At 40.9% G+C, this 26,239-nt stretch overlaps 1 protein-coding gene across 1 annotated transcript; it reads right to left on the reverse strand.

The window, feature by feature from the left end:
* Nucleotides 1–16,397: 16,397 nt before the first annotated feature.
* LOC147449059 (HMG1/2-like protein) lies at nt 16,398–19,872 on the reverse strand. Its single transcript, XM_086521557.1, has 9 exons — nt 19,735–19,872; nt 19,404–19,461; nt 18,417–18,548; nt 18,273–18,330; nt 17,635–17,679; nt 17,476–17,556; nt 17,306–17,371; nt 16,679–16,741; nt 16,398–16,596 (listed from the first exon to the last, which is right to left on the reverse strand). Exons 2-8 carry the CDS (start codon nt 19,451–19,453, stop codon nt 16,721–16,723), a joined length of 453 nt encoding a protein of 150 aa, XP_086377683.1. The 5' UTR covers nt 19,454–19,461; nt 19,735–19,872; the 3' UTR covers nt 16,398–16,596; nt 16,679–16,720.
* Between the last annotated feature and the right edge of the window lie 6,367 nt (nt 19,873–26,239).

Below are 26,239 nucleotides of genomic sequence, written 5' to 3' on the forward strand. Positions count from 1 at the left end.
ATTTGCAGAGTCGGATCTGCACCCGCCGAGACCACGTAGTCGAAAATGGCCTGCGCAGTCCTTTGTCGAAGCCGAACGGTGACCGAGATGACCTCAGAATGAAATTCTGAGCACACCGAGCCCTTCGGCCACACCCACGAGATTTGGGGCCGTGTCTTCGCCTGTCTAATTTCACTCCAATCTGAGTTGGGGACTCTAGCCTCCTGCAGTGCTGCCCCGAGCCTCGATCTGAGCTCTGATACCAGTTGAAGGAGTACGAGCGGAAGTGCGACGCGAGAGAGAGTGCGAGAAGAAGAGCACGACGATATGGTGAACTCGCTCTACTGTAATGTGTAGAGCATAGTGAGTTCTTATTAGGTTTTTACAAAAGAATATGTGTACATACCTGGCGGCCCGCCCACTTACCTAGGCGACCACATTGGGCTTTATACCCCAACAAATCCATCCCTCCAGAGTGAAGTGCAACGGCAGCTTCGTGCTCATGGGATTCTCTAAACTCTCCACCAAGAAAAGAGAGTACCTAGGAAGCCTCCTTATGAGACTTCCAAAGGAGACCTCTCTTCGATTCGGGAAGAAGAAGAGGATCCGTACAAAGGGCTCAAAAATCTACTACTTGATGACGCATCTCCTTCCCAAAGGAGAACTCAAGACCCCCCACCAAAAGAACGAAAAGAAGTGAGTCTCCTGCCACCTCAGCGGAGATGGCTCCACGAAGACGGTGGGCAAAGCACCCCCTAAACAGAGAAGACCATCGCACACTTCTCCACACCATAATTCAAAGAGGGATGACAGAAAACAAGAGAAGAAAAAGTCGAGAAAGAGGTCACCCTCTTCTCAATCTTCTTCATCCTCTTCCTCTTATGAAGAAAGTGATGGTGCAGACAAGGAAGACCAAGGAAAGAAAAAGGCAAGAAAGAGGTCACCCTCTTCTCCATCCTCCTCAAATTCTTCCTCCTCTGAAGAAAGTGATGGTGTAACTTTCGAACCATAAAAAAGAAGAGGCCATAGGAAATCCTATGCCGCGTGGAGAGATTGTCCAAACTCAAGAAGTTCAAAGAGGGAGGAAAGAACATCTCTTTCCTTACCTACGATGGCACCTTTGGTGCTATGGACAAAGTCTTCGCTTTCATCCAACAATTCTATGCGGTGTTCGGAGATGAGGGCTTCACGGAGTCCTCTAAGCTATGCCATGTAGCTATGCATTTTCAAAAGTCCGCCAGGCAATGGTGGTCTAGCCTACGAGCAAACGGTGAAGCTCCACGAACATGGAAAGCTTTAAGAGCTTCCATCATGAAGCAGTTTTTGGCTACCGATGCCAAAGAAAAAGTACTCACCGAATGGTGAAGCTTGAAGCTCTCTCTCTACGAATCTATTCACAAATATGTAGACAAGTTTTGGGACATACATCTCAAAGCCACTGTCTTCAAAAAGATGGATTTTGGAGAGCAAAAACAACAATTTTGTGCGGGCTTAACTGAAGATATGGCGGAGTATGTCAACTTCCAAAGGCCACGCACCATATCTGCGGTCATACACCATACCATGGTGGTTTCACGAATCAATTTCCAACCAGGGGCTAAGAGAAATCTTAAGCCCATAGAGAACAAGGACCGTAACAATGAGAGTAAGGGGAAGGACAATGCCCAAAAGTCTCCTAAAGGCAACGCCAACAACAACAAAGCTAAGGAGAAGGGAGTTTATAAAAGCAAAAATAAACTCCCTGAACAAGGCAATGATGACCATGCAATTGAACTTCTTCCAGGAAGTTCGCCGCCTAGTAAACCTCCTTATAGAATTTCACAAGCTCAATAAGAGGAGATTATGCGGCAAGTGCACGAGCTAGTTGAGAAGGGCATGGTTAGGCCTAGCTCATCTCCATTTTGTTCACCCGTGTTATTAGTACAAAAGAAAGACGGCACATATCGTATGTGTGTCGACTATAGAGCACTAAATAGGATCACTATCAAAAATAGGTTTCCCGTACCATGGGTAGAAGACCTATTTGATAAGCTGCAAGGGTCGACCTACTTCAGTAGGATTGACCTAAAAAGTGGCTACCATCAAATAAGGATAGTTGATCAAGACATTGTAAAGACCGCATTTCGCACTACGTTTGGTCTTTACAAATACATTGTCATGCCTTTGGCTTGACCAATTCACCAGCTACATTCAACCGCTTGATGGAGAAGCTATTCAGGCCTCACCAAACCTTTATTGGAGTGTTCTTTGATGATATCATCATGTACTCTAATTCACTAGACGAACACAAGCAACACCTCCAGGTAATATTTCAAGTCTTACGAGAGAATAAACATTAATAAAAAGAAAAGTGAGTTTTTCTTACAAGAGATTTAGTATTTAGGTCACATTAACTCTCAAGATGGCATCCAAATGGATCCATCAAAGCTAGAGGTAATAAAAGGATGGCATAATCTAAGGAATCTTCATGAATTAAGAAAGCTTTATAGGTATGTGTGCATACTATAGAAGCTCCATAGAAAAGTTCTCACAAATTGTGGGAACATTACATGACCTAACAAAGAAAAACGTTAGGTATACATGGTCCGCCAAGGAGAACAATGCTTTTGAAAAGCTTATCTCTCAACCCTATGCTTACACTGTCGGATCTCTCAAAGCCATCTGAGGTCCATTGTGACGCTTGTGGTGATTGCCTTGGAGCTGTTTTGCTCCAAGAAGGGCACGCCAGAGCCTATGAAAGTCGAAGACTCGACCCTGTTGAGCAAGCTCTAGGCATAAATGAAAAGGAACTCCTCGCAGTTCTACGTGCCTTAGACTCGTGGAAGCACTATTTATTGGGGACTCCTTTCATTCTGCGGACGGATCACCAAAGCCTTAAGTACTTCATGACGCGGACCAAGCTCGACACACAAATGAGGTGGGCAAATTTCCTTTCGCAATTTCATTTTCATATTGCTCACATTGCTGGCAAGCATAATCATGTAGTCGATGCACTCTCAAGACGACCAAGAGTGAATGCGGTTTCCATAGCAACTCACAATGATCTATCTTCTATGATAGATGAGTACGCTATTGATCCCGATTTTAGAGATGTTATTTCAGCCCTTGCACTAGGGAAGAAAGAGGAACCATTTACTTTACAAGATGGTTATCTTCTTTATGGCAATAGACTATGCGTTACTAACTCACTACGTGAGAAAGTAATGTATGAATCTCATGCTCCTCCTTATGCGGGGCATAGAGGGATTCGGTCTACCCTAAAAGGGACTGAAACATATTTCTATTGGCCTCCCATGAAAGCAAACATACAAGAGTATGTTTCTAAATTGTGGTATGCCAAAAGATGAAGTTCGATAGAGGGAAGCAACCTGGATTGCTTCAACCTTTGCCAATCCCTAATTCACCATGGAGAGCATATCCATGGATTTTATCTTTGGATTGCCTAAGTCTATCCATGGAAATACGGGAATATGGACAATAGTAGACAAGTTCAACAAACAAGCTCATTTTATACCTGTCAAAAAGACTATCAAAGCCCATCAAATGGCAACCCTCTTCATATCACAAAAATTTCAAGTACCATGGCTTGCCGACGTCCATAGTGTCGGATAGAGATCCTAGAATGACCAATAATTTCTGGAAGGGTCTCTTTGAGAATTTAGGCAGAAGGCTAAACTTCTCTTCGGCCTATCACCCGCAAACGGATGGCCAAAGTGAAATAGATAACCTAACAATTCTTGATCTACTAAAAGACTACGTAACGGAAGTAGATCAAAGGTCTCAATGGGAGAAGTACTTAGCCTTAGTGGAGTATGCCTACAATAATACTGTACGTACCTCCACGAGAAAGGCACCTTTTGAGGTAATTGAAGGAAGATCCAAAAGTCCCCTGCTACTTAAAGTACACGGGAAGATCTTCGTTGTAGATGAGTATAGCCGAGACCTACAAGAATCTTTCCAAAAGATTAAGGATGCTATCTCTATTTCACGGCAAAGGCAAAAGGCTGCTGTTGATAAGCATAGAAGAGCCCAAGCCTTTAAAGAAAATGATTGGGTCTTGCTTAAATTTCCCAAGACTCGATTAAGGTACACGACGGGCAAGAATCCTACGGGACACCAAAAGTACTATGCTAAGTTAGCAAAAGGGTACTATGGTCCCTTCCACGTTCTTAGACCAATCAATGAGATGACCTATCAGCTCAAGTTGCTCAGTCATTGGCTCATACACAATGCTTTTCATGTGAGCCTACTAAAACCTTACAAAGGAGAGCCACCTCAAGGACCAACTATTGAAGACCCACCGGAGATCGAGAACCAAGAAGAGGTGCTGCAATTCGAGTTCATTCTCCGACATGAAGACAAGGTATTAAGAGGTGGTAAGATTATTCGACGGTATCTTATTATGTTTAAGAACTATCCTTTTGACGATGCTAGATGGATGCAAGGCATACAATCAAAGGATAACCTAGACCTTGTCAATGCTCACAATGTTTCCCTAAAGTAAGCAAATGTACAAATGTATAAAATGAACAAAGTTTTTGTCTTATAAGACTCTCTTTTCTTTATTGTGCACAAATGTTAAGTAGTATGCATGCTTAGGATCAAGTTTACGGAGACGACGTCTTCCAAACACCAAGTAGAGCTTGTCACTCTACTATGGAAGATTGATAGGACTAATGCGCAGACATGCTTGCGGCAGCTTAGGCTCTCAAGCACCGAATGGTTAGTCATCCATTCTGGAACGATGTTGTAGGGTAAGATAGGGATCCTCTATCCGCTAGAAAAAGGACTAATGAATAGGCTTTATCTTCTCTACCCTATAGTCGAGGACGACTATGATTTCAAGAGAGAGGGTATGTCATAATAACTAATATCTAATTCTCCTAAATGATTTTCTCATGTTAAAGTGATCATTGAATATGGGAAAGTACCAAGGGAGAAAAAGCTAGAATATTGGTTAAGCTGGCAGACCGATCACATTAGGGATCCAAAGGAGGGAAAATAGGGATCCAAAGGGGGGGGCATCTGCAAAAGAGCAATGTGCAAACAATGGGCTTCACAGACTCTAAGGTTCATCCCATTAAGACTTCCAAAATGCTAAGGTTCCAAAATTCAAAGGTTAGGTCCAATGGTCAAAACATAGGGCAAATTGGATGCTTGTGGGAAGACTCAAAAATCTTCCTACATCCCTATCTCGGAGGGGGCGAGCCTTTCTTGTAGGGGATGAGAGAGAAACACACACACACACACACACTCTCTCTCTCTCTCTAGCAGGCTCCCTTTACACAAAGGGAATAGGGGACACATGTCAGCTCCCTAGCCCAGTTGCCCCCAAGATGCATTCAATTCCTATTGGATGGCCATAAAGGTGGACCAATGAGAATTAAGCTAGAGTATATTTAGTTTAATTCATTTAAAAACACTTGATAAAAGAACCAATAGAAATTAAGCTCTCTAGAAGACTATTGGATAGTCTCCCAAGGGGTCCAATGAGCATTCAGCAGCCCAATGGCTTGCCTAATTCCTATCAGCCAGAAGACTAAGGGGTCCAATGATATTTTAATTGCATTAATTAAATACCTAAAGCTCTCACAAAAGAGGAAAGGGAGACACATATCACAAGGCTATCACTTATGCTTCTTAATTATCATTGGCTAAGCTTTGCAGGGTCCAATGGGATGCCAACATGAGTAAAAATCATGAAGGTCGACCAAGAGAGAGAGGGGGCTGATTTTGGCAAGGCATTATCACACACACACTCACACAATCTCATGTGTGAAGCAAAGAAGACTCTCTCTCCTTCTCAAGCTTTAATGGAAAGCTCATCATCTACTCCAAGCTTGTGAGAAGGGAGGCCTACACCAACAACTCTTGGCTTTGTGATGCAAATCCAACCAAGAGCCAAGCTTCAATGCATGCTCATCTCCTCTAACATGCTAATTACTAAGCTATGCTAAGCTTTTATAAGTGATTTTGTGAGGAGATATACTTCTTTCTCGTAAGAATACTCCTTCTTCCTCTCAATCTACTCTCATACCCCGCTAGCTCTCACCATCTTTGAAGGTGTGTGAGGTCTCGGGTCTGAGACCGTGAGGGAATTTATGTTGTGTTTTATAAGTGTGTGCATGGTGCTTGAAGCTTCCATCTTCATTGCACTAGCAAGTTATTGAAGGAACCTAAAGTATTGTATTGTAAAATGTCTCCCTTGATGGGGGAAACCTATAATACAAAGCCTTTTGGAGGGGGGACCAGCTCCATGTAAATCCGGTCCTCAACTGTTGTCTTCTCTCTCTTTTGAAGTATTGTTAATGCCTATCTAACTAGGTGTTATGCTTTCTGTTGCTCTCTCCATCCAAGCACTCTTGCTATGCTCATTAGGAATCTATTCTAATGAAATGCTCACTATGTTTATGCTATTTTCCGCTACACACAAGTTACTAGGCCATTAAATGTTACAGTTTGAACTAAAGGTAGTTAATTCACAGTGTCTTTCGAATCATTTGCCATTAAGTATCAATTTTTAAAAATCTAAACGGGATGATCAGTGCCCCCAGGGGACAAAGAGATTACTATCATCTGGGGCTCACCTCTTCAAGGACCCGCTCTTCAAAAGCTTCACTCACAAAGCTTTGGGTAAGCTTCGGAAAGATGTGGAGTCAGGAAGCCCTAGGGCTTGGGACATATTCACCAAGAAGATGAAAAAAGAAATTAAAACTACATGCCCAAGAAGAAAGGAGTATATCGAAGGGCACCTTAAACAGCTCGCAGATGCAATAGAGCTTCTAACCACCAAAAAGCAAGAAGGTAAGGAAGGTAAGGAAGCTTCTAACCACCAACTGGAGGAGGTAAGGAAGGCCAGAATCCTTTCAAGAGAAACCTTTCTCCATCTGGAGGAGGAAAATGAGGCTCACTTCTTTAGGGCCCTCAAAGTCAAAAGGAATAGGGGCCTGGTCCACTCGCTCATAGATGGGAATGGAAAGGAGGTTAAGAATCCAGATGAAATGGCGCAACTAATGCTTAGCCACTTACAACTGGTTATAGGCCAGTTCGAGGAATGCTCTTGTGAGGCTAACCTTGCCACAATTACTCTTCTTAGGAGAGTCAAAAGAAGGATTCCCCTCTCCGAAGCCAACCCTCTAGAAAGCCATTGAGCGAGGATAAATGCTCTCTTGCATTGCAAGCTCTTGGCAAGGAGAGGTCCCCTGGCTGGGACGAGTTGACAACTGAATTCTTCCTGGATTTTTGGGATGATTTAAAGTCCCCTGTCATGAATGGCTAACCAAGCCCTCAATAATGGAGTCTTAGACTTGAGCATTAAAAGGGGCCTCATCAAGCCCAAACAAGTATGTTGCTCCCATTTGAAGCATTGGCGCCCCATAACAATGATGTCAGTTGCTTACAAAATTATAGCCAAAACCATAGCGCTCAGGCTTTTCCCTATCCTAGACAAAGTCCTCACACCCCACCAACATGGTTTTATCAAGGGAAGGACCATATATGATAACATTTTGGCAGTAATGGTCGGTATTGGATATGCTGCTTTCACTAAGCAAGAGTGTATCCTGCTACAACTAGATCTAGATAAGACCTACGACAGAATCACTTGGTCATTCTTTGAGGACGTCATGTTGGCACTTGGTTTTGGACCCCGCATGTGCCAACTCGTTAGTACCCTGTGTGTTGGTAACCATTCGAAGCTTCTTTTTAATGAAAGGATTGTGGGAGACTTTGAGGTTAAAAGATCCATTAAGCAAGGCTGCCCTCTTGCCCCTCTATTATTTTCCATTGGTTCCCATCCTCTAGTAACACTACTTGAAGATAGTGTTGCTAAAGGGCAGATTCAAGGACTAACTCTTCCTGACAACGACCAGCTGTTGGCTAAGCTTTTTGCGGATGACTCCCTAATTTTCCTCAAAGCGTGCCCTCAAGTCATCAGGAAGGCACTAGAAATTGTGCAAACATACGCCCTTGCCTCAGGGTGCAAGTGTAACATTGAAAAGTCAAGATTGATCTCTCTCTCTCTTAGGACGACGCATTTGATTCATCTTTGTGGACCAGGGAGATTGTATCAAAAGGTGAGATCTTCCGGCACTTGGGAGCGCCTTTAGGGGTGGATTTCACCCACAAGCAAATATTTCTCTGGGTTATGGAGAAATTAAGGACCAAGATGAGAAGGTGGGAATTTGTGCTTCTCCCCTTTCCGAGTAGAATTAAAGTCATCAACTCTTTTATGCTCCCGTATATAGCCTTCAACGATCCGCTTCTTAAGCTTTTCAAATGCAACTGGAAAGAGTCCTTGAAACCTGTGAAGAGATTCCTATGGAAAAACAACACAAAAGACTCTACACCTTGGCAGTGGGCTAGTTGGGAGACAATTGCAAGACCTGTGGAGCAAGGTGGTCTAGGGATTCTCAACCCTAGCATCCATGCAAAGGCCCAATGTGCTAAGTTTGTGATGAATTTAACAAAGCAAGACCAGGCTTGGGCCAGTATGGCAAGGGCCATGATGGAAAAATCTAAATTATGCTCGAAAGGTGGTCTGTGGAAAGGGTTGGAGATACATGATAAGCTTCTCTGCCCTCATTGGGCCATCCTTAAACTTGGAGGATCTACAGGCGAGCTCTTTCGAAAATGGAACAAGGAAACGGAGTCTTTGGGATGGGGAGAGCTGGCAAGGTACTTCTACAACTCCTTGTCTCATTGGTCCCCTTGGCTCTCTAAGGTTGTAAACATTTCTATGATGCCTTTCTAGAGGGAAATTTCCAGACAAATTAATAATAAAGGTATCAAGCGTATTGGCCAGCTTTGGGACTACAACAGTTTTTATTGGAAAGATACATACCAACTAGCTAGTCAGTTTAACCTGAACGGGATTGAAAGCTTGCTAATCATCAAAGCCTTGGAACAACTAAACAAGTGGTATATGCCAGATTGTGATTCCAAGTTTGAGTGGAAAGCCTGGCAGTGATCGAAGAACAAACACTTTCTGAAGCCACAAACCAAGGGAGTGTACTTCTCACTTAGTATTCAAAGGAATTTTTCTTTCCACTCAATAAATTATGGGGCAAGCAATGGTCAGAATCAAGATGGGAAACAGTTTTGAAGAACATATGGCACCTGTATTGGCGTATAGGATGAAGGTATTTGTTTGGAAGGTGTTGTGGGGAGCCCTACCGACTGGCATGAAGGTTATCACAAGGGGAATTGGTCCGGATCGCTGCCCGCAATGCAGATCAGCTAGGGAAGACCTCACTCATCTTTTCAAGGAATGCCCAAAAGTTAGTGGCCTCGCAGGAAAAATCTGCAATGGGTTCAAAAAACCTGGAAAATTGGTTTCTACAAGAATGATCTCTTCTTGGGAGGGAAAGTATATAAAAGTCAAGTGCTTCTTATCATAACACAAGTAGTGAGATTTTACTACTTTAAACATGTATGGAAAGCAAGAAATTGCTGCATCTTTGAGAACACCGTTATAACAACTAAATTCGTAGAGATAATCCAAGAAAGCAGGGGGACGATCATCGCAATTGAGAAGCAAACGAGTTCTGGTAAATGGAAGAAGACCTTGACTAACATACTTGGGTGAAGAGGCAGACTCCTTCCTTTCCTTGGGGTGGCTCTCCTGTCAACAACCGATGTTGTTATGTCCGGTATAGTTGTCATGGCTCGTCTCGAGCATGACAGGAAATTGTAATTTTGGTTGTGTTAATATAAACCACTCACAATTGTGAGTTTTGAAAAAAAAAAACAATCTAGCATTGCTACTTATTGTACAATGTTGATTGCACACTTGGTTTGCTACATCCTCCCCCCCTTAAAGAAATCGAGATGTCCTCATCTCGACATGAATTCAACGTCCAAATCGTAGCCATGTTCAACCGTTGGAGCAATTCAGAGGAATGAAGCTTGTCGTCCACAAAAGGACCTGCTTCAGGAGTTGAACTTGTCAATCGAATGAGGCAAGGAGGGACAGGAGATTTGAGAAGTGCATGCGTGTACTTTGATCACACTCACCGGATCGAAGGATGGGAAACTATGTCATGCTCAATTTATGATCCCAAATTAGTGAGCTTATAAAAATATATTAGATAGCATATTTTGATATGAGTCACCTATTTATAGTTATTTGTATTTTGTATACAGCATGAGAGCATTGCAGGTGATTACAATATGTGAATGTAAAGAGGAAGATGAGGAGACACAAATCCTTTTTTGGAAAAATTTCAACACAATGATGGAGAGTTGCGAGCATGAACCACCAGAATTTGTTGGATTCATGTCTAACGAAGCTGGAACTAATTGGGTTAATACCATTGAAAGCAAATGCCAAACCAGTACGGCTGCAGAGATATCAAATGAACCCCAACTATGCAAAGAAATTTAAGAAAGAAATCAACAATCTACTGAAAGGAGGGTTCATTAGAGTGATTGGCTTTTTCCAATTGTAGTGGTTCCAATGAAGAATGGGAAGTTATGAGTATGTGTGGATTACCGATAGTTGAATGCCCAAGCCATTCCCGGGGCAGTCACTTATCAAAAGACCCTATATCACATGCGTTCAAGAGGTAATTAATAATACCCCAATATACATACTATACTTACACTGTGAGCCTATTTAAAAAACCCCCACCCCCCTCTGTATGTATACATTTTTATACATTTTGGTCTTTTAATAATCCTCTCCGGTTAACTCACGCGATATCATACACATTCTAAAAAGTGACCGTCCCGGGAAGCCATTAAGGATCTATTTTCACTCCCATTTACGGATATGTTACTGGACGAGATTGCTAGCCACAAAATATATAGCTTTATGGATGGTTATAGTGGCTACAATCAATTGAAGATTGCACCAGAAGATCGAGCCAAAACAACATTCATCACTCAACGGGGAACATTCATGTATTTGGTAATGCCATTTGGATTATGCAATGTTCTAGCCACCTTTTAGCGATGCACGATAGAGATCTTCAGTGAGTTTTTGCACAAATTCCTATCCATTCTTATGGACAACTTCACTTTCTTCTCAACAAAGAAAATGTATCTATTATTTTTGGAGATGGTTTTTTAGGGATCCAAGGAGAAGAGAATATGTCTGAATCCATTCAAGTCGGTATCATAGTGTGGAAAGGCCAGCTTATGGGACACATCTTCTCTAGAAATGGTATTGGAATGGCAAAAGGCAAGGTGAAATGTGTTTAGCAAGCCCGACACCTACTAATGTATCTGAATTGAGTTCCTTCTTGGGGTACGTCAATTTTTACATACAATTTATTTATATGTTTGCGCAACGAAATCCCTTCCTCTAGATGAGTTGACTCAGAAGGGGAAGAAGTTTATATGGACCCCGAAATGTGAAGTCAGTTGATGGAGGCTATCAGCAGGAAGCCAATACTTTGCCAACTAGATTGGAATGTGATTTTCCATGTTCATGTAGATGCATCTGCTATGGCGATGGAGCAATATTGGCCCGGTCTGATGGCAAGACGGACTACCCAGTCTACTTTGCCAGTTGTCGGTTTAGCACAGCTAAGCAGGGATATTGGGCTACATAGCGTGAGGCATTGGGAATGGTTTTTAGCCATACAAAGTTCAAATATTATTTTTTGGGCAACATGTTTCACTTGTATCTCGATCATCAGGCTCTCCTATTTTTTATCACAGCAAAGTTATTATCTAAGGGAGACTAATTAGATGGATGATGTTCCTGATGGAGTTTAAATTCAAGATATTTCATAAGCCGCAAAAATTTATTGTGGTGTAGATTTTTTGTCAAGAAGCACCAAAGGGTACTCTGAAATTTCATTGAGCCTTAATCCAGTGGATGCTGAATTATTACAAAATTTAGCAGAGGAACGACCAAATCCTGAGTGGCAGGACATCTACGATTTCCTTCAATATGGAGCATTTTCAGAGGATTGGTCCCAGGCGAACAAAAAAGGCATTGATTTTGAAAAGTTTAAAGTTCACCATCATTGAGAAGCTTTGTACATACTCGACATTGATGGAGTTCTTAGAAGATGTGTGCCTATGTAGGGTAGGATGCAGGTCATTACATAACCTCACATTGGGAGCTATGGAGGACACTTCTCCATTGATATCACACACAGGAAGATCTTACAAGCAAGCCTATGGTGGCCGACAATGATGGTTGATGTAAGAGCTTTCTGCAAAACTTGTGATATTTGTCAAAGGATGGACGGCAATAAACATGACTCCTTTGAGACCAATTCAACCATTGGGAGTATTCATGAAGTGGGGGTTGGACTTTATGGGTCCATTCAAGAAAGTCACCTGTAGAAATAATAAGTATATTGTGATGGCCACCTGTTATGTCAGCAAGTGGGTAGATACCAAGGCACTACCAAAGAATTCTACAAAGTCTACAGCGTGGTTTTTATATGAACATGTCATTTGCAGATTTGGTTGTCCGATAGAAATTGTGTCAGATCAGGGAACCTATTTTATTTAGATCCCAATTGACATTTTCTCGATCAAGCACAGGAAACCAACTCCATATTATCCTCGCTATGATGGACAAGCTGAAAGCGGCAACAAGACTATAAAAATCATACTGACAAAGATTGTGTAGAAGGAGCCTCATAGTTGGGTGAGAAGTTGCAGACTACGTTATGGGCGTATCACACTACTTATAAGGTTACCATTGGAATGACACCTTTCAAGATGGTCCATGGCACAAACGCAATGGTACCTATGAAGTTCGTCATTCCCAGTCTCAAATTAGCAATTGAGCATGATATGGACTTCAATGCAAATCTAAAGCAACGACTGGATGAGTTGCTGAGATTGGATGATATCAAGTAGCGAGCCATGCTAGAACAAGAGGTGGTTCAGTAGAGAAGGAAGAACTAGCATGACAACAAGATCAAAGTTAGAGAGTTCAAAAAAGGAGACTTAATGTTGCTATATCTATCTAAGTTAGGCCCGAAGAAACCTAATCTGAAAGTGGCTTGGTCAAGTCCTTAAGAGGTTGATTGGGTTTTCTCGAATGGCACAATGAGTTGAAGAACTTATCAGGGTTATTGTTGCCAGGGGTCTACGATGGAGTCAAGATCAAGTTGTATTATGCCATATCATATGAAACCCCACCGACACCAATCTCGGACGCTAGTTCAGAATATGAAGAGGAACCTTTGAATTTGTTTCAGATTGTCATATTTCAGCCACGTTGAAAATTTTGGAAATATTTCCAAAATTCAAAGAAAGGGGGGGGGGAAGGAAATGTAGACAGTGGGAACAACCCCCAAACAAAAATTCTAATTGGGGATTGAACTAATAATTATCAAGCCAATTACTTTGATAACTGCACAATGGACAATCAATCAGAGGTCCAATCCAACAACTATTAATAGATCTCATTACTTCATTTGACAAGATCATTGTATGCCATTATATTGTGCTCTTGTGTTTAGTATCATTCTTGGAGCTCATCTCGCTCTTGTACTCATTTGACTATTAAGCTCATAGCAATCCTTTGGCTCAAATTGTTGTACTCCATTCCAGTTGTATTGATCTAAGTACACAATCAAATTCCACTTCCAGTCTGTGTGTCATTTCCATTTCAGTATTATTGTCTCTATCTGATATGTTGTCTGAAGTTTGTCTACCTAAATTGGTTTAGCTTACTCTACTAACTCAACCTGGAATAGCCATCAAAAGAGACGAGCTCATTCCAAGGAGCTACTAGATAAGGAAAAATCACAGTCTCCTACTTATGAGTCGTACAACCCCTTTTTGCAAATGTTGTCCCCTCAAGGCACATGTTGAGCTTGAGGTGCCTTGTACATTCTTTACTAAATTAATGTAACATCTCCACTCACAATTGTGAGTATGGCCAAAATAGAATCTTTAAACTATGTCAATTTTTGAGATTGGGGGTAATAGCATTAGAACACTCAATGAACCATACAACGAATTTTACTAAGTCACACTATAGCAACGTTCAACAATGGACACAATTCACTTCTCTCATATACTCCATCAATTTTTTCCCTTCCCATCTAAGCTTTTCATCACATAGCCAAGATTTATATTTTATTTAAAAGTTAAATTAATAGATATAGTAAATTTATTTTAAGCATTCACAGACCTTGCAATCATCCATGCAAGGGAAGGCCTCATAATTTTCTCTTCTTTATGTTTGGCAAGTGGAAAGAGAAAGGGGAGGTATGTTAATGCTAGACCACCACTTCTCCTCTACTCAGAAATGGGGAGAGAGAGAGAGAGAGAGAGAGAGAAGTTAACATTCAACTATGCTTGTATTAGCTTTTAATGAAAGCCTAGCATAGGAAAAAGTAGTCCTAATGATGGCTTTAAGTCAAGTTAAAAATCGTCACCTTTACCTTGCTAAGGATCACAAGAGGGTCTATCCTACGAATAGCTTTGTAAGTCATCCACCTACCCCTATAGCCCCTCTGACAAGTCAACAATGGAAACAGAGTCGTCCACATAAATAATAAGGGTATCCAAGTGCCTCAAAATTGTGCACTTCTGTCTCCCTCTCTATCAATAAAGATTATCTCCCTCTCTAACAATAAAGACTAGCACCTTTCAATAGACATACCAAAAGTTTAGGAAAGGACATCCTTGCTTCGCTACACCACCCCTATTATTCAATTGCGTGTACCAACATCAATCTCGTAACTACTATTTCTAGGAGCATTGAGATTATGCAGTCAATGAATAAGGTGACAATCAAAAATCAGGTTCCAATTGTTGATGATTTTGCAAAAGCTTTTGCAAGGAGGGCCATTTGCTCTATGGGGATTACATTCTGAAAATGGTCAATTCTAATTAGCCATGGAAAGCAAGAATTTGAAATGAATTTTCATACTCTTGTTCCAGATGAAGGATGCACAAAGAAGCAATCCTAGTGACTAGTCGAGACGCACCTCCCCTCTTCCCTCTAGCATGTCTTCCTTTGGTAGTACTTGGAAGAGTCTCCATGGCTCTAAACTCGTGACTCAAGAATAGCTAGTATTGCTCACACTATAGTCAGATTAAAAACGCTCCCTTCTTTTACCTCAAAAGCCATGCAATAAGCTGCTCATGGAAGAGCCTTCATGCTACTCAAGAATAGCTAGCATAAATGACACGCAAGCCAGATTACAACATTCTCCTCTCTTACTTCACAAGCCATAAAGGTAACATGTGCCTATGAATTATTGGAGCACCTATTACTACCTCTCTGTAATCTAGCTCTAGCATCTCCACCAAATATGTTAGGGATAGTGCCACTACATACTTCCCCAATACCACAGAAGGAAGGTTAGGTCTAAGTTACAACTACACAGTAGCATCTGTATTCTAGTATGCAAGATTGATCTTTGAAGTCTAGACATCATCTGGTTCTGGAGTTCATACCAAATATGTCGGGGCATAGTGCCACTACATACTTCCCCACACCACAAGAGGAAGGTTAGGCTTTAGTTGCAACTATATGAATAGCATCTGCATTCTAGTATGCAAGTTGTATCGAGCTATTTCTTATGTGCCATATATTCTCCTTTGAGATTTGCATCATAGATATTGCATCCATTACCCAAACAAACTCTCTTTGGCAATGGCTATTTCTTATGTGCCATATATTCTCCTTTGAGATTTGCATCATAGATATCGCATCCATTACCCAAACAAACTCACTCTTTGGCACTGGCAGTAAAAAAGCACAGATGTTCATACACTAGAGTAGAGGCATGTGAATGATGAAATGACCTAACCAACTGTATCCATTGCATGTGCAAGTGCCAAACCTGCAGAAGCATGGTGCTATGGCAACACAATCAATGCTTGGAGAGTCTACAACAGAAACTAGAGAAGTTTACTTGGTGCTCAACAGTCAATAAAGCAAGCCAAAAGACAACAGCAAAGCTTTAGCTCACTTGCTGGAGGGAATGCTTCGGCAAAACAAAAAAGAACATGCAGATATCTTGGGTGACCATCACCTAATTCGACTCTTACATCCACAGACAGAAAAAACAAGTTTGTAACAGTAAGTACCCAAAACTCCTCCTTGTTATTATGCAGGCAAACACATGAGTACAAAGATGAAGAGCATGCAATGCAAGTATCCAGTAGCCTCCTTCATTGCCAAACAACGCAGTCACAACCTATGGTAGTCATCACTCATTGAAAAGCAGCACAGTAGAAAAAATGTCCCCTTGCAGTGTATAAGCTCAGCTTTCATGCGAGCTCAGTGATCAACTTGAGACCGAAACCAAACCATTTCTTCAACAATTCATATTAGAACACTTAAAATCTTGATAACAAGGTAGCAACCATGATCCATTATGCATAAACTTAAAAGACTAACACACTAGATTTCAAACCATTAGATGTCCTCTCCCTAGAACAGGCATACGAAGGCATGATCACGGAGAGAGAAAGAGAGACAGGGAGAGCATCAAAAGACTTCAGTTTTGAAAGTGGGCAGAAGTTCAGGTCCTTAACACGAGAGGACTGTTACATGTTACAAAGCCATTGATAAAAAGGTAGACTTACACGCTTATATATTTGCAACTTCTACAAAGCTAAATGCAAATTAGGTCCCGGAGGTCAATTTAAAGGTAACTTCCCTCTTCAAAGTCGGGACAAGGTCTGTAAAATCAGGAAAATATACAAGTAAACAAGACCTGGCTTATTTCTCAAAATGAAAATCCATCAAAGCAATTTTGCAAACCTTTGGTGTCGCGCATGCACCAAGTTTTGCAGTTCCTGCTTATCACTCATCATCGTCTTCCTCCTGGGCACAATGCATAGCAATCACCGAGTTATCAATAACAGGCTAGCAGCATTAAAAAATTTATGATGTGTGCGACCATTTTCCCAATTGCTTGTGATCTTCAGGAGAAACCTATGTTGTCATACTCAGTTTATAAATGTTCTCTTATCTTAAACATCCCTTATCTCTAACTTTTCAATACATTGACTAAGAGGGGGCCTTCATTTGTTTGCATGTCACTTACAATGCACACATAATGTCTCAAGTTCCAAGTACTTTTTGACACTGAATGGACAGCCCTTTATTTAATTAGCTCCTTTATCTATAATGTACCCAATGTATTTAATACATAACAGGCTTTAGAGCAAAACCTTCCATTAATACAGGTCCAAAACTCGCTGGGCAGCTGTGGCTCTTTTCAGGCATACATCACATTGAGACATAAGGAAAGGCACTACTATCAAAACTGTGATCTATCATCTATCAGGATTCAGACCAAACCCTCCAGCCATACAATATTGCTTCATATACTAAACTTACGCAAAACTTTGACCTAAACAATCCACGAATCAACAATACACATACTTCTTCGCTCCCCTCCTCCTCGTTAGCATCAGACTCCTCCTCTTCAGCATCATCTGAAGCTTTGTCCTTCATCAAAAAAAAATTGATTTCAGACAATGAGAGCTGATTGAAACAACCACAAAAGTACTCAATAAAGACGAGTACGCCACTATTTCCGATAAACTGTACACCTGTTTCGCATTATAAGCCTTCATGTTCTTCTCATACTCCACCTTCCTTGCATTGGCCTTAGTAACATAAGGAGCTTTCTCCTGTATTAGAGACATACTGAATGAGTTACATATCCAAATAGTCTTTTTGTTTGGCATCTCATACTAAAATAAGCATACCGCATCACTCAGTGATTTCCATTTGTCTCCCCCAGCTTTTCCAACCTGTCAGCACATAAAAGAACAGTATAATGCAGGCTCACAACAGGAAAGACTATTCCATGTATAGAGAAAAGCGTACTGGCAAATGCTAATTGTGACAATAACTCACACTTCCTACTACAAAAGCGAGGTGTTAGTAAAATTCATGTTTCACTTGGTTCAAACAACACACCCTGGGGGAGCAACTCAATGCAGCTACATTTGACCATGACAACAAAGACGACTTACAATGAAAGAACAGCCTTATAGTTAAGAAGAGAGAATACAATTTATTTACATTTTGCCACAACAGCCAAAAAGTTGCATTTACAAACGAGACAACAGCCGTAAAGTAAAGAGGTAAAGTAAAGGGATAAAGTAAAGAGATAAAGAAGAGAAAGTATACATTAGAATTCACTAAACTAAAAATAAGTATCCACCAGACAGAGCAGAACATTCAGTATGCATGGCCTGAGTACTCACCCACGCACAATCTGGAAGCTCAAATGAGGAGCTGCCAATTTAGGGAAAGAAAAGAGAACAACCTTCTAAGCGCTGCCAATTTGTGAGAACAGAGAAAAAAAAAAGCAACTTCTAGAAGTATATGAGAAAATTACAGCAGAGACTGCTTTGACATTTGGGTTGTTAGCACTGAAGGTTTTTCGAAACTCTTCCCTGCAATGAAGTCGGTAATAAACATGGATAAGCTGAAATTGTTATCAAAACTCAAACTATGAAGTGTACAGTGTATTGTTTCTTACAAGAACACAAAAAAAGGCGTTGGAGGTCTTTTCGGCTTGTTAGGATCCTTCTTCTCTTTCTTACTTTTGCTCACAGGCTGCTTTTTGGCCTTACCCTCCTTGCTGGCAGTCTGCTTTCTCTTCTTCAAGTTGCTACAAGATCAAAAAAACAAATGTCATGCATAAATCCGTTGACATTTAACTGGAACATGCAGTTTCACATCTGTGCAAGCATAACAAAAAATCCTATTGGAAAAACTACATATATGAAGGACAAATGTGCATAACTGACAAAGGATGATGCAAAAGTCCACTGCAATCAATCTTCTCAATAAATTGTAACTGGGTCTTGAAGTTACTCATGAATTTGTGAAATTGGGACACTAAGGTACATAAATTCTTGCAAAGTCCGGTATTTCCAAAGGAAGCCAGAGTCATGTCATATGGTTTCTTTCTGTCTCATCCCTGATGTAAACAATTTTGTTCTAGAGGGAAGGTGGAGGCAATTTCAAAACCACAAAGCACTCGGGAGTTCTCCTTGCTCATTCTCAAAAAATGTGAGCCTTCCATTAGAGCTATCATACATGCCGACTGGTGGCTGAGGTTCTCCAACTTCCCGCAAATAAAATTAGTGTATATTGCCACATTAAGGTCGCCTCACACGAAAGAAAGAAAAACCAGTCATAAGATGTTCATTGACGATTGCACAATTTTCATGTGCATCCAAACTGCACGTACTCTGGAAAAAATGATGCTGCTGTTCTTCCCACATGACATCTACTCTACTGGAAAGATGTCCAGCTAAGTATCAAGACGTTTGCATCTCTCAAATCATATTATGTACAAATTCTGTGTGAGAACTTCAGCAAATTGAGAATGTGCATATAAAATTGTTCTGTATGCACTGGAACGGCTTTTTGTGAGGCATACTGACAGACAGAGAAATTTACTAAACAACTCTGCGTGCTAGAGCTACGAAAACGGGAGAGTGAATTCAGAAACACATACGTTTCGTCCGCCTGTTTGGAGAGCCCGCTCTTCCCCTTGGCTCCTTTCATCTCACGACCTGCAGAGACAACCCACAGAACGAGATCAAACGAGAGAAAGCAGCCAACTGTAAGCAGAAAGTAAGTAGAAGAGAGCGAAGCAGGAAGAACGCCATGGGAGCTTGCAAAGCAGCAGAAGGGAAACAGGGGATGCGAGAAAACAGAGGTGGGCGGTGCGAATTGAGAGCCAAATCGAGCAGGGGAAGACACAGAGAAGAGCAGAAGAGCGAGCTCGCGAGATGAAGAAGGAACTTTTGAAAATGGTGGGTTTTAAAATTTGAAGAGAGACTCACCAGCAAGCTTTGTATGTGCGTTGTTTTGTAACACCCACCAACAACACGAAGACAAAGCAAAGAGGCTGCAACGAAGAAGCGAAGCCCAAGCTCTTCACACAAACACACAACACACGTTTCACAAACAAGGGTTTGCAAAGGGGATCCCCTTCTTCTACCGCCTCGGCCGGTTCCTCCCGGTCACCCCCTTCTCCCATCCCTTTTCCTTACATTACCCACATATCATTTATCTAAGTGCCACCACGTTAAAGGAAAGGGAGCCATCTAAAGAACAGAGCAAGCCAACATAATCCCGAGAGGTAGATCTGTATGCATGGTGGAGTTGGCACCCACATGACAATTGCGAATAAATGCTGAGTCAGGGTAAGAGTGCAAGAAATATGCACTAGTTATGAGCATGTTTGCACTCGCCAAGTCTTCTACCGCTCTATACCTATTATTCACAACAACGAGAACAATCCAGCAAGTTGTACATTCAACTCCAATGTTAACACTATATAGATCCTTATGCATGGTAGAGTTGGCACCCACATAAAAGTTGCCATTAAATTTTGGGTTGTGTCAACTTAATCTTGTGCTTCTAATAGATCTTCTTTGTCACATGGTACAGTGGTGCAATGTCAACAATAAGCGCCTCATGTGAACCTTGTATTTATAATAGATCTTTTGCTATGTATTTTTCTTTAACCTAGAATAGAAGAGACCCTCTTCTCCTTTACAAAATTCACCATTGGCGACGAGGGATGATACTTTTTTAAGTTACAAAACCAAGAGGTGCTCTTCACCATCCAAAAGATTTGTGTCCTACTCAAAGTAGCTCTATGTATGTTCCTCGAGCATCTCCAAATTGCATCCCTATAAATCAGCTCTTAAAGCTTCTATTGCAAAGTTCTTTTTGACCCATTTGAGCTACCCAAAACAACCTATCTTATTGTCATGACCAATTGCAACCTGACTTACTATGGCCTTTCATGATCTTTATGCATCGCCAAACAAGTTTTTCATGACTTCCATGTGATCCATAATGTCTCTGGACATGTTTACAAAATATATTTATTGAATGTTTCTCAGCATAGTAGATGGTACATGAAGCCAACGCTTTGACTATGGAAGATAAATGCTATGAACTTAGCATCTCATCAGCCTTTCTATGCTCTACACTGCTTGAAAGCTTGCATGTCTACTTGAGTTTAAAGCTTGAGCCAAGTGCATTTGATTTCATTGTCTCTTGGTAACTACAAAGAATATAGAGAGACTACCTTGGAGCATTTTTAAGGTGGCAGAGTCCAATCACTTGGCTTTATAGCACAACATCCAATTTGAGATTCTTGTTTAATGTAGTCTCAATCTTGTGCATATTTTTGGAAGAGATATCGAATAAGATCATGGCCTAGCTCCAAGCAAGTTTTTGAGGCAAATTGAGGGCCTTCATCCATGTACATTCACTTTTGCTTGCATGTTTCAAGCTTATGGAATTACATGAGAACATGGCATGACAAAACTTATGTGTGGTGAGATTATTTGTGAGAGAGAGTTGGGGAAAAGAAATGAACAATATAATCTCACATTTGATTCACATGTTCCTTTTGCAATGAAACAGAAGCAATTTAAGGTACATGTGCAAGCAACAAACATTGACATTGATATTTAGCAACATAAGTCTAAATTTCTTTTGGGCCTTTCTAAAACTCTCGCTTCCAAAGCTCAAACTCGGACCCTAACAGTAGGAGTCCTCCACGCTAACAAAAAGGAGGGTGCACATTTCTGTGATTGTTTTAAGTGGGGGAGAAGAGCACCACCTCTCTCTACACACTCTTTTTAATAATCATGTATGCCATGTCTTTGATCACTTATGCTCTTTTGAGAATGTACCATGCAAAAATGTGACTAGTGTTTTATACATGCGACAAAAAAGTATCAAAAATGTTTTGGTGACCTATTGTTTGTTGTTTTTTGTGTTTTAAAGGAGATCTTAGCATGCCTAGAAAGGAGGACATGCTCCAAATTTGATGAAGTACCAAATCTCTCATCTCAAAGAATGGTAGCCTTTACAAGAAGAAGTGCTATCAAGATAAAAAATTCTCTCTCTCTCTCTCTCTCTCTCTCTCTCTCTCTCTCTCTCTCTCTCTCTCTCTCTCTCTCTCTCTCTCTCTATCTATCTATCTATCTATCTATCTAAAAGATTAGCTTAGTATTGGGATACATGGCAGCATTGGTGACATTTTGGTTACTTGAAAAAAACTCAAAAATAACATTGGTGAGTTTATATTCAAAGTGATGCACTTGTAAGTGAGAAGTTATTCATGAGCTTGACACGATACATCCACCATGGGTATGGGAAACAAGGTCTTGGTTATTTTGATTGGATGGACATACATGATATTTTGATTGAATTCTCCAAGAAATTGACAATGATGCCTTTGTTTGATAATCCTCCAAGTTTGTCATACCACTCCCCATGCACATCTAGTTTGATCTGGAATCCATGCAACTCTATGTGGATGATAGGGTAGAATGTTTGTTTTTAAAATAATTCGTGGTCATTTGTTAGAGAAGACAAGCTTATGGATTTTATGCTTTATTCAAATGGATGCTAGGATTGATTTGGATGTGGCTAGTGAGATCATGCATACTTTCCTTGCTTTTCATCCCTACATGGGTTTCTCTTGGGATGCAGATTGCAAGGATAGCTAGTTCAAGCTATAGTATGTACATGGAACACAAAAGTGTTCCATGCTTGTTGGGTGTGGGTTTTTGGGAGATGATGTGATTCATCTAATAAATCTTGGGAATTTTTTGATATGCTTTTAGAAATCTCCCATGTACATATCGTGCTTTTATCATGATTTTGTTCATAATAGAAATGGCTATATGTATCAATTACTAGACAAAAAAAGACAAGTGCATCAAAAACTTTAAAAAGGGATTTTTTTGTTTTTGGTTGTGAATGTCATGGAGCTTTCGGTGAAGAGGAGGGCTGGAACAGACCGTAGCATGGAGTCTCTGCAAATATCCAAAAAAATATGCTACAAACAATACAACCAGGAGATCTGTACACTCGAAAGATCATTTATGCACATGATCCAAGCTGAGACCAATCCAAGAGAGATGGAGAGTGAAAGAGCATGCACATTGGTACCTCCTAGAAGGGAAGTGTTGCACATGCATGATAGAGAAGGGGGAGAGAGGAGAAGAAGATACACAAGGCACTTGATACAATCTCTTGTTGTGCGAGAGTGAGCATTTTTCCCTTGCACGCATTTATTTATAGGTTTCATTCAATGGTCACAATGATTACAATTGTCCACTTAGAAATAAAAGTGACCATTTCTCATAAAGAGCTCTCGATCATTAAAAATGTATATAAACTATCCTTCAATTGCATAAGCCATAAATCAATTGTGTCTTTGCCACTTGTCAGCTATAACAAATAATTGTTAATGCCTCATGATCAAATCCCAAAGCAATTGTCCTGAGTTGCTACATTATTAATGTGCAAGTCATACTTGTCAAAAATTGTGCTAAAATTACGTATTTTAAACATCATGTATCAAAATACAATCTCACAAACTTAAATAGGCTAATTTGTGTATGCCTTCTGTCCTCCACATGCTCCATATTCTAGTGTCCCATACCACTAGAATAAGTAGCATGTGTCATATCCTAATGCATAGGATATAATTGGTCACAATCATTGCTCAATAACCAAGTTCCATTAATTCCATAAACGTTGTCAACATCATATCATAAACCAAATCCAAATCCATATAATTCAAATCATCTCCATCATATAATTAGATTAACAAAATGACACTAGGGGCAGTGGTGGCAAGCCTGCAGGAACCGATGTTGGTGGAATTAGCGAATCGACACCAATAGGTTGTGTGCCTATATCGGGGAATTTGCACTTGTGTTGCCTTAATTGGTGGATCTTCACCTTCCTTAATACTTGCAACTAGTTTATACTCAAGGCGTTTGGGTAGATCTAACTGACTTTCAAACCCTTTTTGTTGAAGCTATAGGGTCCAATAGGATTGGTTCTCACAAGTCTTTAAAGAAATAAAGCACCTTGTGCTATAACTCGTACATTCTAGTGCTTTTGTGAGGAGGTAAACATTATGCATGGAGACTCGTCACTAGGAGGTAAGACCCTTTCATTAGCAATAGGGAGAGGAGCACTGAGAAATTCAATGGTGAGGGTTTCATACTTGGGTAAACCAAGCTTATTGGAAAAAAACCTATGGACAGTTGTAAAATCGCCTCTTAATCAACAATCAAGTGATGGCACACAAACTAGGGCCTCATCTTCCACCTTTAGTGCCCAACTCCTAGCCAAAGACGATCAAAGCTTTCATTATCACATCCCAATAGTTGGGTGTGATAGCACATGAAGCTAGGAAGCTAGGGTCGGGGGCATCGACAATGACCTTTTTGCTATACATTATTTGTTTTAGGATGTTGGTGACCACACTCCTTTGTTGTTGCTTGGTTATCTCCAAAGAGGAAAGAATCATTTCCCCTCAATTAGCATCAGCTTGAAGCAATGCCCTAGCCTACATAGGGGTCCTCCCCAAGACGAACCCTGGTAGTTGGCCAAGGTTGACTTTCTTGTCACCCATTATAGAAAATTTTATGGTACCCAAGAAAAATGAGCAAAGTAAGCCTTGAAAAGCAACCCTCTAAGCTCACCATGGACAAAGATTAAAAGATAGATAGCGTATTGATATGCTAAAGAGCATTGTAACCAACTCACATACATCACATGTGTAGTACCAAAAGGGTGAAAAAGTTGTTGCTTGGCATTTAGGTGCCTTAGCCCCATCATCTTATCATCTATTTACTAGACTTGAAAAGAAGGACCCTACACCAGCCATGCAAGATGTGCTTGTGTCATAAAATCTAATATCTAACCAACCCAAATGATTTTCTCATATTAAACTGATCATTTAATGTGGGAGAATAAACGGGAATAAGGGTTAGGATATAGGCATGTGCTTACAGATCTATCTCAACACGGGGCCAATGGTAAAGAGGCCCAAATGAGAGACGGTCAGTCAAAGAGAAAGCTAACCAATGGAACTTAAAGACCTTAGGGTTAGCTTCATTGAAGACCTCCAATAATTAGTGTTAAAAGTCCTTTGACCTTAGGTAAGCTAGGGCTATGCTCGAGGTGGGAACCCGGCCCAAGCTTGAGGTGCTTGTCGTGCCTGATGACTGAGATGCTTGAAGTGCTTGATGATTGAGATGCTTGAGGTGCTTGTCATGCTTGAGATTCTAGGTTTTTACTTGAGGTGGGAACCCAACCCAAGGTTGAAGGGCTTAAGGGCCAAGCTTGTGTTGAGAACTGGGCCCAAGGTGGAGGGGCTTGAGGTGTCACAAAATTCAAATCATATCCCTACAAAGAGGGGGAGAGCCATGCAAGTGGGGCGGGGGGGGGGGGGGGTTGCTTGACCACTCTCTCCCCCAAAGGGCACCCCTTGGACAAGAGGCAAGTGGGACGCATGCCAAGCCCCTAGCTAGGTTACCCTCAAGGAATGTCCAAAGCCTATCGGTTGGCCTCCCAAGGGGTCCAATGATAATTAAGTAGATTTATTTAATTATTTTAGCATTTATCAAGTCCTCTCTCTCAAAGGGGAAAGGGGGAGACTTGTCCCAAGGCTACCCTTGTTGCTTGATATGCCCTTGCATGTGATTGGCTAAGCTTGGAGATGTCCGATGATATTCAAGCATGAGCTACAAGGGCGGGTCGACCAAAGCAATCTAGGGGGTTTCTTGAGGGGTATACTCTCCCACCCACACTTTCATCGTGTGAGTGTAAAGTGCAAGAGCTCCATCTCCTTTTCCAAGCTAGTAGAGAAGTTGAGAGCCTACACCAACACTCTTGGCTATGGAATGCAAATCCAACCAAGAGTCATGCTTCAAGCTAAAGCTTGACAACTTCTCCATCTTCATTACTATGCTATTATGTATGCTAGCAAGAAGAGTGATGATGATAAATGAGGAAAATGTTTCTTCTTCCTCTTCCCTACCCTCCTGTCCTGCTAGCTCTCTCCACCTTCGAAGGTGTTTGAGGTCTTACGACTCAGGCTTGGGATAGTTAACGCTTTCCACAAAGTTTATGTTATGCTCGTGATGCATGAAGCTTTCCATCTTCATTGCATCACCTAGGTCACACAGAACACAAAAATTATATTGTACCAAGTCTCTCTTGATGGGAGAAATTATAATACAAATGCGTACTGGAGGGGGGACTGGCTCCACATAAATCCGGTCCTCAATTGTTGTCATGTTCTCTAAACTCTCTCTCTTGCAAAAGTATTGTTCATGCCAAGCTAACTAGATGCCATGTTTATGTTGCTACCATCAATTAAGTTCACCCGCTATGCTCACAAAGTAATTTCACAAAAGTACTTTCTCTAATTTCCACTACTCTTAAAGTTAATAGGCCATTTTCATTACATTGGTATCAGAGCATTTGGTTTCTCTTTTTTGCCTTAAGAAGAGA

The sequence above is a fragment of the Adiantum capillus-veneris genome, chromosome 10 (genome assembly GCF_014529385.1).
Source record: "Adiantum capillus-veneris isolate H3 chromosome 10, ASM1452938v2, whole genome shotgun sequence".
Lineage (NCBI taxonomy): Eukaryota > Viridiplantae > Streptophyta > Polypodiopsida > Polypodiales > Pteridaceae > Adiantum > Adiantum capillus-veneris.